A 19,984-nucleotide genomic window follows, 5' to 3' on the forward strand; every position below is an offset into this window, starting at 1 on the left:
GTCAAAGGGCAGGGACTGTCTCTATCTGTTACCGATTTGTACATTCCAAGCGCTTAGTACAGTGCTCTGCACATAGTAAGCGCTCAATAAATACTGCTGAATGAATGAATGAATGCACAAACTGTGGGGAAAAAAAAGAAAGAGAAACAGAATGGCCTACTAGAAAGAGCATGGGCCTGGGAGTCAGAAGACCTAGGTTCTAATCTTGGCTCTGCCACTTGGATTGCTGATAATAAGTTAGTAATGACTGCTGTGTGACCATGGGAAAGTTATTTAACTTCTCTGTGCCGCAGTTACTTAATCTGAAAAATGGGGGTAAGATAACTATTCTTCCTCACTGTTAGACTAAAAGCCCCAGGAGGGAAAGGCTCTGTGTCCAATCTGTGCATTGTATCTACCCCAGCACGTAGCCCTTAACAAGTAAAATCATCATTATTATTATTATTACTATCATTAATATTCTCAGGCTCGACCAAATCCCAATGGGCCAATCACAAAGGGGTGTACACTCTCTTTTAAAAATCCATTAACAGGAACTGTGCTTGGCACATAGTAAGTGCTTAAATAAATACCATTATTAAATCTCTTTCCTTGACGTTAAGAAGCAGTGTGGCCTAGTGGATAGAGCACTGGCCTGGGAGTCAGAAGGACTCAGGACCTTATCCCAGCTCTGCCACTTGTCTGCTGTGTGACTCTGCGCAAGTTACTTACCATCTCTGTGCCTCAGTTACCTGATCTGTAAAAGGGGGATTGAGACCGTGAGTTCCATATGGGACAAGGACTGTGTCCAACCTGACTACCTTGTAACTACCCGGCGCTTAGAATAGTGTTTGCCACTTAGTAAGTGCTTAACAGCATTATTATTATTATTAATGATGTTCAATTATTTTCACCCCATGCTTCCTGGATTTCAAGTCAGCTTCTACCTTTGCCTTTTCGAAGTCCAGGTCCTTGCCGATGGTAGTGAGCAGGCGGCACAAGCACTCCAGGGACTCTTCATCGTGATTCTTTAGGAGCTTCACCACGCAGTCGTGCATGATGGCTTCCGTCAGCATTTTGAGCTTAAAGAGCTCCCCGATGAACTTGATGTTGCCGATGGATCTCCTCCGGGCTTTGTCCTTCGCTTCCTCCAGCTCGTCGTGAAGTCTTGTTTTCTCCTCCGGCTGCATGGTGAGAGAGAGAGAGAGAGCAATGAAGATCATGATAATGGAATGTGTCTGTTATACTGCTGTGCTGTACTCTCTCAAGTACTTAGCACTGTGCTCTGCACGCAGTAAGCTCTCAATAAATACATTGATTGATTGACTGGAACTACACCCAGGCTCCAAGCGCCTAGAACCAAAAGTGGGGCGAGTTAAAGAGTTACTGCACGTGAAAGGTCCTGAAATCAGTAATCACTCAATTTATTGACTGCTTACTATATGCAGGGCACTACAATAAAACACTTGGGAGAGTGCAATATAACAGGGTTGGCAGATACATTCCCTGTCCACAACGAGCTTCGAGTCTAGAGGGGAGACCAACATTAATATACATAAATGATTTATAATATATGATTTAAAGATATACACATATGTTCTGTGGTACATATCAAATGGCCAAATGTCACAGATCCACGTGCACAGACAATGCAGAAGGGAGAGGGAACTGGGGTAAACAGGCCTTAATTGGAGGCCTCTTGGAGGTAAACATGGTATCAGAAACCGTGGTGACTGCATTTAATAATGATAATCATATTTTTTGAGTGCTTATTATGTTCCAAACACTGTACTGAGCAATGGGGTAAGCACAGGATAATCAGGTCGAACACTGTCTCTGTCAGTGGGACTCAGAGTCTAAGAAGGACGGAGAATGGATACTGAATTACCATTTTACAGATGATTAACTGAGGCCCAGAGAAGTGAAGTGACTTGCCTAAGGTCACATAGAAGATGGTCAAGTTGGGATTAGAACCCCGGTCCTCTGAATGTGCACTCTTTCCACCAGACCATGTTGCCTCTTAATGCAAAAAACACCTCTTTAATCAGGGATAAAGCATTCCCAGAGTGGTAAGGGTTGCTTAAACATGATGTCAATGCACAAGTTCTCCTATAATCAATTTCCTTCTCTGTTTTTGTGCAAATACTCACAGCAGAGGCAGCTTCAAGTTCTTTCTGCTTCTTCTCGAAGACATCATCATCTGCTTTATCTTTTTCAAATTCTTTCTGGCAGCGGTTCAAAAGCAGCTTGCGGAAATTCACGGTGCTACCAGGCTTGTCTGCCATGGGCACTTTCAGCTAGACCAGGGAGGAGGGAGGGGATGAAATGCAAAAGAATGTGAATGATTATGTAAATCCAGACCCAAAACAGATTCCCAAAGCATCTACATCCCTTACATATGTACCATAAACATGTGGACTGCAAGACTTAAGGCAAAAGAATCTTACTAATATGTTCGTCAACGTTGGTTTAAGGTATTTCAGAATTCATGAGACCTATGAAAATCATCTCCTGCAAACAAAATCTTTTTCCCCAACAGAGTTTACGCTCATGGCCTTCTACCTTTTGGGTGCAATGTCCCTAAATGGTGTAGTTTGACCCCCACTCCTTTCGGGTCACTTTTCTCAATAAAAATCTTCTTTGAGATTTTTCAAGCACAGACCAGAGCAGGAGCAAATCCTTACTTAGGGAGCAGAGTTGTGGGGTGGGGCGGGGGAGGGGATCCTAGGCAGGAAATGGGAAAGAAAAACCCACAGGAAAGCTCTAGGGCCTGATGTACTTAAACTATTTTATTGTCCCTTTCATGTGAATCAAGGCGGAATGTTTTTTGGGTCTTTCACATTTTCTGTAAGAAATTGTTATTTACTCCTAAGCAAAGTTCTCCAGAGATGTATTCTCCTTAACATATTACCAAACTTGTGGAGGGCATGTAGGACCCAGAACTATATTATTCAGAACCTCTTGGGTTCCAGATGTTTTCCACATTTTTAGCCCTCTCCTCGAGGACATTTATCAAATTTTTTAAAATGGTATTTGCTAAGCGCTTACTACGTGCCAAGCAGTGTTCTAAGTGCTGAGGTGGATATAAGGTAACCAGGTTGGCCATGGTACCTGTTTCAGGTGGGGCTCACAGCCTTAATCCCCATTTTACAGATGAGGTTCACAGCCTTAATCCCCATTTTATAGATGAGGTTCCTGAGGTACAGAGAAGTTAAGTGACTTGTCCAAGGTCACACAGCAGACAAGTGGAGGAGCCGGTACTAGAAGCCAGGTCCTTCTGACTCCCAGGCCCGTGCTCTATCCACTAGGCCGCGGTGCTTCTTGTGTCCATCTTGTCTAGTTTCCTCAATCCTGATATACTAACCAAGATGTAGTTATGAGCTTAATGATGATAAAATCAGTGATTAGGGTATTTGTTAAGTGTGCATTCTGTGCCAAACACAATCGTAAGCACTGGGGTAGATACAAGATAATATCAGGTCAGACTAAGTCCCTAGACCATATGGGGCTCACAGTCTGAGGGGGAGGGAGAACAGGTATTGAATCCCCATTTCACAGATGAGAAAACCGAGGCACAGAGAAGTGCAGTGACCTGCCCGAGGTCACCCAGCAGGCAAGTAGCAGAACGAGGATTAGAACCCAGTTCCCCTGACTCCCAGGCCCATGCTCTTTCCACTAAGCCACACTCCTCACACTAATTCTCTCTTGTGTAAACATCAAGAAAAAGGTGAGAAAACTGTCTGGCAACTACCCAAAACTGGCAGATCCTGGAATTCCAATCTGGCTTTAAGACAGTCTTTGACAGTGTACACTGACGACCTGCCCTGAAGTAAACAAACAAGAATATTAGAAGTCAGCAGAACATTAATGATGGCAGGATCTGTCTACATAGAGGTAACCTTGCTTTCAAAAAGAGACTGTAATTAGCTGCAGGCTGCTTCATTAATGGTGCTGATTGACCAAAGAGGTAGAAAAGTGAAGCAAGAAACAGAAACACAACTTCAAGCTTTAAGGGATCTGGTATTAAAACAAGTTCTCTACTCCTTGTCTGCTGTGTGACCTTGGGCAAGACACTCAACTTCCCTGTGCCTGTTTCTTCACCTGTCAAATGGGGATTAAATACCTGTTTTCCTTCCTCTCCAGTCTGTGAACCCCAAGTTTCAAGCAGTTGAGTGGGCCTCCCCTATTTTTTCTGCTGTTTGCCCAAGGTCCGCAGTGACTTTTCTGGAGGCAGGGCATCTTATGCATGAATGACAAGAGCCCTGGTTGCTAATGGGTTTATTGTTCTATTTTCGGCCGGAAATTCTTTCATCTTCCACTTTAGCCTTTGTCACTTTCTCCTCATCAATCAATGATCAATCAAATAAACACTTAACAAATACCATTAAAAAAAACACCAGAGGTATTTAAGAGTGCTTACTGTGTGCAGAGCACTGAACTAAGCACTGGGAGAGAATATACAGGTGGTTCCGGTCCCTCGGGGGGCTCGCTGCTTTGAAGTTAAATGTCAGTAATAGGCCTAGCACTAGTAAGGCTACTGGAATTTAAATTCCACTGCAAGCGGTACTCTCCAAAACAGGTGCAGTTACTACCAATCGATGACATTTATTGAGCACTTGTGTTGCAGAGGACTGTAGTAAGCACTTGTGAGAGTACGACGATGTTGGGAGACTCGTTCCCCACACACAAAATTAACTTTTCACTACAATTAATATAAGGAGGAAAACAAGTAGGAGGCAAGATCACAGCACAATAAAATCGGCCTCAGTGCCTGAAATGACTCCTTAGATACAATCTCAGTGTGATTTTCAGGTACTGTCAACATTTGATGCAGGTCACTAATCAACTGGATTGAAAAAATGAGTTGTGGTTTGAAGACTGAGATCTTATTTTAAAATATGTCTAGACAGTGCTTAGTTTTGGAATAATTGTTCTTATTTAGCAAATCCTCATCCAAACTTTGAAATTTAAAAGTATCCATTTTGGAAACAAAGATGAAAACTAGCACAGAGCCGCTACAGTTGACAAAGAGAAGAGGATCATTCTTGGGTATTTTTCAGATGGTAACTCCAGAAAATTGCACTCATGATTATGTTTTTATTAAGCTCTGACTCAATCACTTCATAAGACCAATATAAATAAGGAATCATCTATACAAGAGGCCATTATGTTTGAAGTTTTTCCACGGGCAGAGTCTATTGCTAAAACTGAGAAACTACATTGCTCCCTAGGAGAGATTAATGCACTGGAGATATTCTTGAAATATTTGTTGATGATGACAATATTACCTATATTTCATCCCTTCAGGGACATTTCGGGGCTAGGTGTCCAAAATTTACACTTGGGAGTGACGGACGTTAAAGCAGTGGTTTGAGCTATTGCTCGGAATGAAGCAGAAGTCATGGTTTAAATGACAAGAACGACACTATTTATACCAGCAGCCTGAAACCAGCAGTGATGAGAGAGGAAATGCAGACGGCATTCGACAAGTTTAATGATTATGGAAAGAAGAGTACAATTAAGATTGTAATCAGAGGCTCTTTGGTCTCCCTTTCTCAATTTGCCCTAGATTTTCTTGTCCTAGACAGCAACTGTTGATTAGATTGAACATTCATATGTAACAGCAGTGACTCAAATGTGCTTCTTGAAGTTTGGAGAAAGGGAGGACTAGACTGTCTGCAATTAGTGGTAAATGCCTTTCTTCTTAGAAATGTTTGGTTTTAATCTCCACCCAGATGAGAATAGGCAACTGCAAATTCCGAGGACCTTTTAGAGAGAACCAAATGAGTGGTGTAAAAACCTCCAGTGGATGGATATTTATATTAAAAAAGCCACTGTTGTATGACACTTGGAAAGCACAATAGCACTGATGGGTGAGTGCTGGAGGAAGGCCGAAGGGTATACTTTGGAGAATCGAGTATATTCTTTTCAATTGGCCGTAGTGACAGAAAATTCTGCCTCTACCTCTAGGCCCCATCTTATTTAACTTTAAAGGACATATTCTACATGTCGACACACCAACAGACTTGTCTCTTCATCATTTCGTGGTTGGTTTTTCAGTTTGTGAACTATTTACCCATTCCTTTTCTCTTTTCTGTTACCTGACTGAGACCATTTCATGCTGACTAGCACCTCTGCAAGAGGGTAAATTAAAGGAGATGGAAGTAGAATCATCATTTGTTACTTATTGATCAAATGCAAGCTTTGGAATTATTTGTGAATTTCAAGCAGCCCATTCCTAAATGAGATGGATAACCAGGCTGGCTGCATAAATACTTCACTGCAACTCAATGGCTTCTCTCTAGTTTTCTTTTATTTGATTTCTCTCCCGCTTTCTATGATCAAGTCAAACACTTTTGTAGACTGGAACATATCAAACTGTGGTACCACAACTAATATTTAATTAGTTGTCTGCCTCCCTTCCTCAATTTATTCATAAGACAACTGTCCATTCTAAATACTGCGATCAGAAGAATTAAAAATTCAAAAAAATCTCTCATTCCACAAACTTACACACGTCTTTACATTAAAATATATTTAAAGTTTTCAGCTGAAAATGTAAATTATGACATCGCAAATCACCACTTCAATTTAAAATGCTACATAATCAGATGCCACTTTGCCAATATAAAAATTCTTACTCCATTTTCCCACCTGCAGATATTTAGAATCATCTTCTGTCAACTTTACATACTCAGTTCTGCTATAACGTGCATTTTCAAGACATGTTTTGGGTTGGATGCTATTAGTCAAACAATCAACTGTGTATACAGAGCACTGATTGGGTGCAGAACACTGTACTACACACTTGGGAGAGTACGCGACAACAGAGTTGGTACACACGCTCCCGGCCCACAAGAAACTTATAGTCTATAGGGGGACCAAGCCATTAAAATAAATTATGTATATATATTTAAATGCTGTGGGGCCGAGGGTGGGGTGAATATCAAGTGCTTCAAGGGTACCAAGCCAAGGGCATATATGACACAGAAGGGAGAGGGAATAGAGGAAAATTTAGTCAGGGAAGTCCTCTCGGAGCAGATGTGCTTTTAATAAGGCTTTGAAGTTGGGGAGAGTTGTGGCCTTACATTCATGAAGCGGAAGGAATCCCAGGCCACGGGGAGGATGTGGGCAAGGGGTTGTGCGTGAGATTAAGATCGAAGTGCAGTGAGAATATTAGCATTTAGAGGAGCAAAGTATGCGTGCTGAATTGTAGTAGGAAATCAGGTAGGTAAGATAGGAGGCGGGGACCTGATGGAGTGCTTTAAAGCCAATAGTAAGGAGTTTTTGTTAGATGTGGTGGTGGGTGGGTACCACTAGAACTTCCTGAGTAGTGGGGAGATATGGATTGAGCAGACTTTTAGAAAAATGATCCGGACAGCAGAGTGAAATAAGGATTAGGAGTGAGGAGAGACGAGAGACAGGGAGGTCAGCAAGGAGGCTGATGCAGTATTTAAGGATGGGAAGTGACAACTACTTAGATCAGCGTGGTAGCAATTTGGATGGATAGGAAAGAGCAGCTTTCTGCAAAGTTGTGAAAGGAAAACCAACAGGATTTGGTGACAGATTGAATACGTGGGTTGAGTGAGTGGGATGAGTCAAGGATAATGCCAAGGTTAGGGACTTGTGAGACAGGAAGGATGATGGTGCTGCGGACAGTGATGGGAAAGTCAGGGGAGGCCAGGATTTGGGCGGGAAGATGAGGAGTTCTGTTCTGGATGTGTTTAGTGAGAGGTGTCAGCGGGGCATCCAAGTAGAGAGGTCCTCGAGGAAGGAGGAAATGTATCATTGCAGAGGAGAAAGGTCAAGGCCGGAGAGGTAGATTTAGGAATCATATGCATAGAGATGGTAGCTGAAGTTGTGGGAGCAAATGAGTTCCCCAAGGGAGTGGGTGTGAATGGAGAATAGAAGGGGACCCAGAACTGAGCCCAGAACTGAGGGACTCGCACAATTTGGCAGGAGGCGGGGGAGGCAGAGGAGGAGCCTGTGAAAGAGACTGAGGAGAAGCATCCAAGAGATAGGAGAACCAGAAGACAGAGAATATTTCTAGGAGAAGGGAGTGGTTCACATTGTCAAAGGCAGATGAGAGTTCAATAATAATAATTATGGCATTTGTTAAGTGCTTACTATGTGCATGGCACTGTTCTAAGCGCTGGGGTAGACACAGGATAATCAGATTGTCCCATGTGGGGCTCACATTTTTTAATCCCCATTTCTGTAGATGAGGTAATTGAGGCACAGAGAAGTTAAGTGACTTGCCCAAGGTCACACAGCAGACAAGTGGCAGAGTCGGGATTACAACCCACGACCTCTGACTCCCAAGCCCAGGCTCTTTTCCACTAAGCCACGCTGTTTCTCGAGAGGATTAGGATGGAGAAGAGGCCTTTGGGATCTGACAAGAAGAAGGTCAAAGGAATATTCGCCTGATAACATGACCCTATTTGGATACTCTGATGTAGTGACGGCATCGTGAAAAGCAGCACCGAGTGGTGGATAGAGCCCGGGCCTGGGAGCCAGGAAGTCATGGGTTCTATTCCCAGCTCCACCACTTCTCAGCTGCGTGACCTTGGGCAAGTCACTTCACTTCTCTGGGCCTCAGGTACCTCATTTGCAAAATGGGGATTAAGACTCTGAACCCCATGTGGGACATGGACTGTGTCCAACCTGATTATCTTGTATCTGCCCCAGTGTTTAGTACAGTGCCTGGCACGTAGTAAGAGCTTAACAAATACCATTCAAAAATTGTGCAGTGAGGAGAAAAGACACCTCTTAAAAGATTTCTGATTTTACTTTTTTGTAGCCTCTTCTTACCGTCACAAGACATCTACACATGTTTGCGTAAGCCACTGAGAAACTGGGTTCGTCGATCGCCTTTTCGAAGACCAGGTCAATAACTCCTTTCAGTCGCTCCTCTGTGTCCACAGTCAGTTCGGTCACTTGTTTCATCAACTGGTTGAACATCTGTGGTGTCAATTTGTTTAATATACTCCGTACTTTGCGGAACAGTTCCTGCAGAGAGAAGAGAAGGAGAAGTGAGGGTAATGTAAGAAACCCCACCCAAGACTTCTACAAGTGATTTCCATGGGGAATGGATACAGATTTTCAAATTTCCTCATTCAAAAACGAGTAATTAAATCTGTGTGTTGAATAGGTACAGAAGACCTGATTCTATTTATTGCTATTGTTTTTGTCTGTCTCCCCCGATTAGACTGTAAGCCTGTCAATGGGCAGGGACTGTCTCTATCTGTTGCCGATATGTACATTCCAAGCGCTTAGTACAGTGCTCTGCACACAGTAAGTGTTCAATAAATACTATTGAACGAATGAATGAATGAAAGACGATTAGGACATTCATTTTGCAACAGAATGGGCATAAATCACTTCTTCCCCTTTGAAGTGTCTTCTTGTAACTGATGATGTCACTAAAAACTTGATTAGCACAAAGAACCTAAAAAGAAGCTTTCGTTTTCCTCAGCATGGAAAAAAAAATATATTTTGGGTAGTGTAAACTTTTCTATCTTCAAAGGAAAAAGTAATGCAAGAAATTCGGTCCTTTGGACAACGTGCGTCTAACCAAACAGAAGGGTGAGCTCCTTGTGGGCAGGGAGCATGCCTATCAACTCTGTTATATTGTAGTCTCCCAAGCGTTTAGTACAGTGCTCTGGAGTACAGTAAGCGCTTAATAAATATGATTGACTGAACATGATGTGATACTGGAAGAAAGTATGCGTAGACTCTAAGTGGTAATGGACACGGTGTAGATTCTATATCACAAGTTTCCTTAGTGGAAACTTGTTCAGCAAAAAGTGCCCCTCACATTATAGAAATGAGTATAGAAATTGCCAAAATTACACTCAGGAAGTTGAAGCTGATGATCTCAAGTTTATCCCAATACTAATCACCACAGTCTGAGTACACCCCAAACTTGGGTTACAATGAAAAGAATTACACCATCTCAGTTCAGGAAGTTGAATCCTAGGGAAATATAACCCGCCAATATGAAAAGGAAAGTGAATCTCAAGAGATATTGGGTTGAACTGGCCAGAAGAGGAGAAACATAAAACAACAGGATTCTTAAAACCACTGCGACAGTAAAAGGCAAAGGACACATTCACCTAAAATGAGATAGAAGAAAAGGTCTGTGAGGCACAGAAAATTTGAGAAGGGCATCTTATGATAAAGTATGAATTACTATTACGAATTATAAAATTTGGCACTTAAAGTCACAGAGAATTCATTTCAGAAGAGAGGTAGTAGGTTGTCTGGTACTCTGGACCCTACTGGTAGTTAAAATGTTAAATAACTTCCCTAACGAGAGGAAAGACCAAAAAGACGGACAGTTCTGACGAAAAACGGACTTCCAAGGATACCAGCCACCCAACGGCAATGGGAAAAGGACACGTCTATACCCGTTGTCATTTTTATTATTAAGAGACCCTCGTGAGAAAGCTGCAAAGCTTCGGCATAACCTGAGAAGTGGATCCGATCCTCTCAGGGGGCAAGCCTCAGTTCTCACCTGGGTTTTGATATTTTCGGGGTCTTCCACCTGGCTGTCTCGCTTCTGGCTGGGTTTCCATGCATTCTCTGCTTTCTTCAGGTGGACATCTTCTTTCACAGACACAGTAATGATTTTTCTGGGCTCTCGCCTTTGGCCTGGTTGAGATCTTCGGGCTCCAACGTTCAATAACTAGGACAAGAATATTTCTTGTTATTGTTCACTAGCATACTACCATACCCTGTCTTGGCTCTGCTGCTCAAGTCACGCTTCTTGATGTCACCAAAAAGTTCTAGGTGCAAATCGGTGGTTATGCAAGGCAGTTTAGGGAGCTTTTCATTTTTTACATAATTATATTCTCCCAGAACTCCACCACTGGGACTGGACTAGGAATATTGCTGATTGAACCCCAGTGCTCCCCGAAGCTACAGTAAATAAGGCTGTGCTTCCCTTAGACCTAAATAAAACCTTGGAAAGGATCATGGTTAAGACTGAGTTTCCGGCAAAAATGGAATTTCCACTTCCGCATGCTGCTCCCACCATCTAAGAACAACACAAGCCGGAGAAGCACTGTGGTCTAGTGGATAGAACACGGGCCTGGGAGTTGGAAGGACCTGGGTTCTAATCCTGGTTCCATCACTTATCTGCTGGGTGACCTTGGGAAACTCTCTGGGCCTCATCTGTAAAATGGGGATTAAGAGTGTGAGCCCCATAGGGGACAGGGACTGCATTTCACTTGATTAACTTGTCTCTACCCCAGTGCTTAGAACAGTGCTTGGCACATAGTAAGCACTTAAATAGTACCATTAAAAAACAAAACAAAAAACCTTTCACTTCTCTGTGCCTTAGTTATCTTATCTATAAAATGGGGATTCAGATTGGGAGCCCCAGGTGAACCATGGACTCTGTCCAATCTGAACAGTGCCTAACGCATAGTAAGTGCTTAACAAATAAAAATAATACTAATTATTGTATTTGTTAAGCATTTATTATGTACCAGGTACTGTACTAAACACTGGGGTGAATAAAAGCAAATCGAGTTGGACACAGTCCCTGTCCCGCAGAGGGCTCATAGTCTTCATCCCCATTTTACAGATGAGGTAAAAGTGAAGTGGCTTGCCCAAGGCTACATAGCAGACAAGTGGCGGAGCCGGGATTAGAACCAATGATCTTCTGACTCCCGGGCCCAGGCTCTATCCATTACGCCTAGCTTTTCCTCTGTAAACAAAAGAAAAAAGTTAATCGTGCCTAAAGGAGGATCAGAGAAATAAGTTGGTCATTGCTGGTACCACAATTACTATTATTATTATTAGCACAGTGCCTGGCACATAGTAAGCATTTAACAAACACCATAAAAGAACAAAAACAAAAGACTGGGTGCATCTGTGTACAATGATGGTAAATCTGTCAGAAGGAATCCTTCTGCTGGGGGCTCTCCCCCTCCCGGCCCAGGCCCGTCTCTGGCCTTCGATCCACTGCAGGCAAAACTCCTCATTTGCCATTCAAATTTTAAAATCAATCCATCAATCATATTTATTGAGCACTTACTACATGCAGGGCACTGTACTAAGCGCTTGAGAGAGGTTAATACAGCAGAATTAGCAGACACGTTCCGAGCGCGTAACGAGCTTTCAGTCCGTTCAAACAGCATTATTAAACAGAAAATCTGGTTTAGTTCCATGAGTCGCCTAAATTAAAAAATTCCAAGACCTATTTGAGGGGCAGGCTGGCATTAGAAGAAAATTGATCTTGATGAACTTTCAAATGCATCACCTTAAAATCAGTGCCAAAAATGAGTTTTCCATAGAGCTATCTGTTGCCCACATGCTCTTTAAATTGCAATGCGGAGCACTGTTCTATCCTCTTGGTGTAACACCCCTGGAAGATTGTAATGCCAGAGTCTAGGTGTGCCTTAAATGATTTCTCTAGCCACTCTCGATGTGTGAATCCTGTTGAAACCAATACGAGTTGGCACATCAAACAGTTCAGCTAACATGATTTAATGCTTGGGCAAGAGGGCAGAGCTCAGTGACTCCTTTAACTCCTTTCAAGTTTAACAGGGAATGTTCTGTGTAATAAAGCATTCTAATTTCTTACATGTTCGAGTTATTTTTTCAAATTTAAATATTTTGGCAAACTCATTACCTGAGAGCTTACACCCTCCTAGGCTGCAACAGGTTCTTTTTCTCACAATTGGTTCTCTGTATACTCTTTGCTTGCAAAAATGCAAACATGATGGGCTAGACTCCAATCTGCTTTTCTGCCTCTGCCATGCTCTTCTGCATTCCCTTGGCGTTACAGTAAGGAGGCAGATGAGATTTACAGGCTCTGTTCCACCCAAGACTAGTGACAAATACTACTGAGAAGCAGCGTGGCCTTACAGAAATAGACCGGGCCTGGGGGTCAGAGGACCTGGGTTCTAATCTCATCTCCATAATGTGCCTGTGTGACCTGGGGCAAGTCTCTTCACTTCTCTGGGCCTCAGTACCCTCTTCTGCAAAATGGGGATTCTATCCTTGTTCTCCCACCTCCTTAGACTGTGAGCCCCTTGTGGGACCTGATTATCTTGTATCACCCCAGTGCTTAATATGGTGCCTGGTATGTAGTAAGCACTTAAATACCACAATAATAACCATTATTATTATTAGCGAGAGCATTTACGAAACACCTTCTGGGAGCCAAGTATTGTACTAAGTCCTGAGACAAAAAAACTAGCCCGGTGGAAAATAGACATAGTAGCCTGACCCCCAAGGAATTCAAAATCCAAAAACCTACGCGTGGGAGCTCTATGGCGAACTACTGAAGCAGCGTGGCTCAGTGGAAAGGGCCTGGGCTTCGGAGTCAGAGATCATGGGTTCGACTCCCGGCTCTTCCACTTTTCAGCTGTGTGACTGTGGGCAAGTCACTTAACTTCTCTGTACCTCAATTACCTCATCTGTAAAATGGGGATTAACTGTGAGCCTCACGTGGGACAAGCTGATGACCCTGTATCTCCCCCAGAGCTCAGAAAAGTGCTCTACACATAGTAAGTGCTTAACAAATACCAACATCATTATTATCTACTCACTAATGCCGTTTTGCTTCTACAGGGTCTTCTCAGAATTTCCCCTCCCCTCCCTAATTAGAAAAGGTCATATCAACCAGGGATTGGCAACCTAAGTAGATCTGACTTTTAACTCAAGAGGCTCAAGTGCCCAACAGTATTCTAGAGGTCAGGTTTAGCACTAGGTAAGGTCCAAGGTACCAGAGTCAATGAAAACTTGGGATTCCTGAGATTCTAGCACTCGCTCTAATAACTCTAATGAGCCTAGAAATGAATGGTGGCTAGAACGACAACAACAACAAAAAAACTCTCTCGAATTTGGGACCACAATTGAAAAAGAAGCAATGATGGTTATAAAAACAACTTGGGCGTTAGCAATAAATGGAACTTGAAGGGGACCTCGCTTATCAATGGCAGGGGACAGTAATGGCATTTGTGAAGTTTCTCAGGAAAAAGAAAATTGGTTTCTGACCATTAGTAGAATGAGGAGGTACGACAGATAAAAACACTCTTCACTTGTTCTACCTCTAATCCTGCAAGTGATATACTAATGGGCCACAGAGGGTTAACTCTGGGCTCTGTTGTGCCTAGATTCCTCCCAGGATGTTGAATTCCTCATTGGCCTGTAATTATTCCAAGATGTCAGCTGATTAGATCGTGATTATGATTCAATCAATCAATTCCAAGGTGCTAAAAAGAAACACTTTCCAGGATATACTTTCTGTGGAAAATTATAAAAAGTCCATTTTCCACCTACTCCGATAACCACCTCATCCCACCACCCCGCAAAAAAGAGGATTAAAAATGCAAACTTTAAACCTGAAGATGAATGCTATAAATAATACCGCTCTTTTCACCAGCTACCAAATATTTTATATGCAGCACCTCTCAATCCAAGCTTCTAGAAACTGGAACAAGTATTACCAAAGAGGCAGCATTTCTTCACAGATTTTAAAATAGAAGAAACTGAAATTTGGAGAAGTGAATGGGTGGACCTAACCATAGAGAAGCAGCGTGGCTCAGTGGAAAGAGCCCGGGCTGGGGAGTCAGAGGTCATGGGTTCAAATCCCGCTCCACCACTTGTCAGCTGTGTGACCTTGGGCAAGCCACTTAACTTCTCTGTGCCTCAGTTACCCCATCTGTAAAATGGGGACGAAGACAGTGAGCCCCACGTGGGACAACCTGATGACCTTGTAACCTCCCCAGCGCTTAGAACAGTGCTTTACACATAGTAAGCGCTTAACAAATGCCATCATTATTATTACATACCCTGAAAGGTAGTTAGTACAGTAACCCACAGCTAGCTCTGAGGATCATGGAATTAGAAGCGTTATTAGTAACCTTAATTTACCTCATGTTTGTCTATTTCCCAGTGGGTTTGCTGCAATTGTTTACCAGAGCTTTCTTAACTAATGACATCTTAAATCCGTTCTGTCAGATCAGTTTATTTTTGACAGGAATCGGTCTACCCTCACCATCAATTAGGATTTAGGGAGACAATCCGATTGGCTAGGCAAGTGATTATGATGAAACATTTTATAGGGCCTTTTATTTATAGCTTTTGCTCTGTTCCTGCAGTGCTATACCTGTTGTGCATGGGCTCAGAGGAATGGAGAAGCTTAAGGACTTGTTCCAAGACATAGAGCCCCATATTGAAAAAGCAAGAAGACTCATAATAAGACTATTCTCCCTCCTCCTCAAACTGTGAGCCCTATGTGGGACGGGGACTGTGTCCAACCTAACTTGGATCTACCTTAGCGCTTAGAATAGTGCTTTGACACTTAGTAAGTGCTTAGCAAATACCATAATCATAATAATATGACTCTTTAAGACCATTAACTTGTAAGGCGCACTTTCTCTCTGTTATGCAAGCTGATGGAAAGAACACCCTGAGTGAATATCAATCAGTGCTACTTATTGAGCACCTCTGTGTGCAAAGCACTGTACTAAACTCTTTGGAGAGTACAATATAACATAACAGGCTTATAGTCTACATCATACTTCACTTTACTTCTCCAGGGATTTAGAAACCAGTGAATGGGATACCAAGTAAGGAAAGATTCTCTGATGATCCCCAACCTTCTACCACTGTCTGATCTAATAGCAAAAACACTGTGTTCCCTTCACAGTCCTCCACTTTCTTTCGGAGTCCTTTTTTTTTGCGTGAAAAACGGGACAAGTTGATGGTGGGTCCCAAAGCAAGGGTGGCGACTCTGGGTCCGACTTCAGCTAAAGGAGAGGGGAAGGTGTTGAAGGGAGCGGCATTGTGTCCCTTCCTTCCAGTGAGTGGCCCCCTTGATCTGAGTCTCTCTCTGCGCCTTTAAAAATTCACTGTCCAGGTGGGTCGCAATATACATGAGGAACTGAGGGCAGCTTGGGGATCAGGAAGGGGGATCAATTGAAGATCTTAAAAGCTATGGACCTTGCTTTAAATGAAGAAACATTGTGGCCTAGAGGGTAGAGCCCGAGCCTGGGAGTCTGAAGGACCTGGGTTCTGAGCCTGGCTCTGCCACTTGCCCGCTGCTCAACCTTGGTCAAGTCAAGTCACTTTTCGGTGCCTCTGTTACCTCCTCTGGAAAAGGGGGATTAAGACTGTAAGCCCTTTGTGGGACATGGACTGTGTACAACCTGAATAACCTGTATCTACCCCAGTGCCTTACACATAAGTGGTTATCAAATACCATTAAAAAAATGACAATCTGCAATAGCTCCAACTCTGTCTACACTATAATGTCATTGTGGGCAGGGAGCGGGTCTACCGGCTCTGTCATACGCTCCCAAATGCTTAGTACAGCACACAGCTCACAGTAAGCGCTCAATAAGTACCCATAATGGATGAATTGCCAGTTTCATTGAACTGCAGAAGGCCAGTAGGCACGAGGGCATTGTGGCAGCAATGTTCACCTGTCTCCTTTGAAGATGTCTCAAGAATCCATGCCAGGTTCCCAGCAGCCCCACGCTGGGTCCAAGTTCGAAGGAGCCCTGGCCGGGAGGGGTGATTCTGGGGGTTCCCCACAAGTCCCAATCCATTCACTGGGGGCAGCTGAAATCCAGGGTTTGGCTACACACGTGGGAGTCAATTTAGGGTTGGGATTTAGGGCGGGAACATCCTGCTGCCCACAGCTGGCACCAGTTCTATGACCACTGAGTTCCCTACCATGGTGAACCAAGGCATGCCAGGAGAGGATACCTGCATGCGGGCCCTTTTCTCTGCTTTTGGTTAAAGACCAAGTTCTAGGGATGCTAAGCTCCAGTACGGAAACATTTGGAGAGGACTATGTAGGCTGCTGAAAGACTGTTAATCAGAAATTTTGTAGATCGTCAGTTCAACTACGATGAAAGAAGATGATTTTTCAAACACTGAATCGAATCTCTTGTGGTTCTTCAATTCTTCTCCCACACCCTAAGTGACTCTACTTTGCCACTCTCTCCCAAGACCTGTTCCCATACAGGGGCACGGATGGGCAGGAGGGAACGACAAGGGACACGGTATAGAGCCAGTGGTTCTGGAATCATCGGGAACCTCACCGCCATAGCCTGGCACCCAGTCTCTGGCCAAGCTGTCGGAGGATGTTGGACCTGACATTTAAAATTCATTGCCTTGAAATTAAAAAAAAATCTATTTTTCTAAGTTTGTTGAAGCAGAAAATTAATTCTAAGGTAACTAAAACTACCACAGTATGCTTGATAAATACTAACTATGTCTTTGTGGGGTGATGATTATTTATTATATTAAAAGAGTTCGGGAGTAAAACTTGAGACTGATGAATATGATTAAAGCTGCTAAGCAGGATTGCTGTTTATTTTCTGAGAAAGGATTATTTACTACTTTTGCTACGCTGAGATACCAACAGATAAAATGTCACTGATTATCTAGGCATCAAAATGCCTAGGGAAATGTCAGAATAGGTCTAGGGACTCAGTAGGTTTAATACTCTTGATTTTTGTTTTGTGGTGAAATTCTCCATTGGGGCACAAATGAAAATGTGCTTCCACTTTTGTCCAAATCCTAAAATGAATGGGCCACTGGAATCCTCACCTCAAAAACAGTTCAGTGCCTCGGAATGGCAGAAATATTGTCGATTTAGAAGAGAAAGCACTGGTATTATGCCCCAGGTGCAATCAGTTTACGACTACTCTCACAAACCTCAAATTCATTATAAAACTAGCTTTTGCTTCATGATATCGGCCTCCCAGTGAAATGTGAATTTTTTTTTTAGGGGGTGGTGGGGAAGGAAGTCATTTTTCTGGACACCCCTCATCAACCCTTGCCAGAGCTGTGAGGCAGGCTACTCTGTCTCTGGACCAGGCGCTTGGAGATTAACCCCATATCTAGATTACTACTACTACTACTATTTACCAAGCGCTTACTATGGGCTAAGCACTGTACTAAGCACTGGGATAAGTACAAGATAATCAGGTAGGACACAGTCTCTGTACCACACTGGGCTCACAGGTCTAAATTGGCGGGAGTAGGCTTTAATCCCCCTTTAATCCCCTGAAAAGGCCTCCCCCTCCCCCTATGCCAGACCACCACCTTCAAAGCCTTATTAAAGTCTTACCTCCTCCAAAAGGCCCTCCCCGGTTAAACCCTCCTTTCCCCGACTCACTGTCCCTTCAGAGTTGTCTCCACGCTTACATCTGTAATCTTCGGCCATCTGTACTCACTCCAGCCTCAGACTGACAGCATTTATGCACATATCTTTAAATTATTCCTTTATTTATTTATATTTTAATGGTATTTGTTACGTGCCAGGCACTGTACGAAGTACTGGGAGAGATACAAGCTAATCAGGTTGAGGTTGGATACAGGCCATGTCCCACATGGAGCTCCCAGTTTTAATCCCCATTTTAAAGATGAGGTAACTGAGGCACAGAGGAGTTAAGTGACTTGCCCAAGATCAAGCAGCAGACAGGTGGCTGAGCCAGAATTAGAACCTTCCTACTCCCAGGCCCGTGCTCTATCCACTAGGTCACACTGCTTCTCACTTCTCACTTCACATCTGTTTTCTCCTCTGCACTGTAAACTTGCTATGGGCAGGGAACACGTTTACCAACTCTCTGTTGTAAGGGCTTAGCAGAATGCTCTGTACACAAGTAAGCACTTGGTGCATACCACGGATTTACATATGAGGAAGCTGAGGCACAAAGGAAGTGACGTGACTTGCCCTTCGTCACAGAGCGGACTAGTGACGGAGCCAGGATTAAAACCCAGGACCTTTGACTCTTAGGCCCGGGCTCTTTCTGCTAAGGATCTCATGATCCCTGCCACTCTCTCGCCCACCTGTGCCTTTTCTGGGGCTGCAGGAGCACCGTGTGGAGCAAAGAACCTGGGGAGAAGTGATCCTGGATTTGGAGAACAGCTTGGTCAGTGGGAAAAGAACCACAAAATGAAGAAACTTCAAGAAAAGCAGCTGGTTTCATGCCACAGCTGAAAACTCCTACTCAGGATGGGACATGTACCATGCTCCTTTCTCCCAGAAGCTTCCTGGAAAAGGTGCGAAAGGGAAATATCCTTGAAGGTATCTGTTTCAGGGCAGAGTTTTATCCCAGTCGCTGGGTTTTTATTACAGCAAGTATCTGAGGCAGGCTCCTTCATCTACCGGCTGTCTGATGTAAATTGAGAATAGGGGGTAAACATACATTCTGAGTGATGAGCGTAGCAAAATACCTTATGGGGAAGTTTAAAAAGCACATTGTAGAGAGGGAGGAAAGCTCGTTTCTGACTGCCAAGGTTTCGTTTTTGCTTTAGTTAATATTGGCAGGCACCGTAAAACAAGCAGATAAAGAGGAGTGACAGCTTTTAAGACAGAAGGAAAAGTGAGGCAAAAAATGACTTCTGTGAGTGTCATGTGAACAAAACTGAGCAGTTTGATAATCACATATGCTGTTAACTAGAAGATGTATCCGAACGGAATAAATTCTCAAAACGTTTGCCAAGAACAAAGGATCGAACCAATTCAGACATTTAGAAAAACTTGCTTTGGGATAAAACTCTTGCTAAATCTAGAAAGCTACATTCTCCTGCCATTCCAATAAGCCTGGAATTGAAAATAAAAATAAAAATCTTCACTTCAAAATTGCCATAACATCTAAATTTCATAACCTTTGTGGGAATTTGACCTAGTTTCTTTAAGATGGTGATGGCAGAGGTGGGAATTAGCTTTTGTAGGTCCTGTAAATTATTTACCCAGACGTTACACGCCCTCGACGAATATTATGAAAACGGACTGTGAGCATGTAGCTCTATTTCTGTCCAGTCTCCGACATCAAGTCTCACACGAAAGATTCTCATTTCCAAGCAGGTTTCGAAAATGGTTATTCCCAGAAAACGGTGATGGGGAAATAAAACTTGGTCACCAATCGGAAAGACCACTTCACGAGTCGAACCGAAATAATTCTCCCGAGGGTGATCTGAAAACGTCGGTACCGAAACCCAGGCTCTCGGGGAGCATTCGCATTATGTG

General features: G+C 43.2%; 1 protein-coding gene across 12 annotated transcripts in view; it reads right to left on the reverse strand.

Annotated features, from left to right (window-relative positions):
* Nucleotides 1-19,984, reverse strand: part of EIF4G3 (eukaryotic translation initiation factor 4 gamma 3) — a 254,350-nt gene that overhangs the window by 40,496 nt on the left and 193,870 nt on the right. For all 12 annotated transcript variants that reach the window (XM_039912110.1, XM_039912109.1, XM_039912112.1 and 9 more), the window contains 4 exons: nucleotides 10,496-10,666; nucleotides 8,791-8,988; nucleotides 2,130-2,276; nucleotides 927-1,163 (listed from right to left, as the gene is read on the reverse strand). In XM_039912110.1, the coding sequence (XP_039768044.1) occupies nucleotides 927-1,163; nucleotides 2,130-2,276; nucleotides 8,791-8,988; nucleotides 10,496-10,666 (753 nt within the window). The remainder of the gene's footprint in view (nucleotides 1-926; nucleotides 1,164-2,129; nucleotides 2,277-8,790; nucleotides 8,989-10,495; nucleotides 10,667-19,984) is intronic.

This window comes from Ornithorhynchus anatinus, chromosome 5 (assembly GCF_004115215.2).
Source record: "Ornithorhynchus anatinus isolate Pmale09 chromosome 5, mOrnAna1.pri.v4, whole genome shotgun sequence".
Lineage (NCBI taxonomy): Eukaryota > Metazoa > Chordata > Mammalia > Monotremata > Ornithorhynchidae > Ornithorhynchus > Ornithorhynchus anatinus.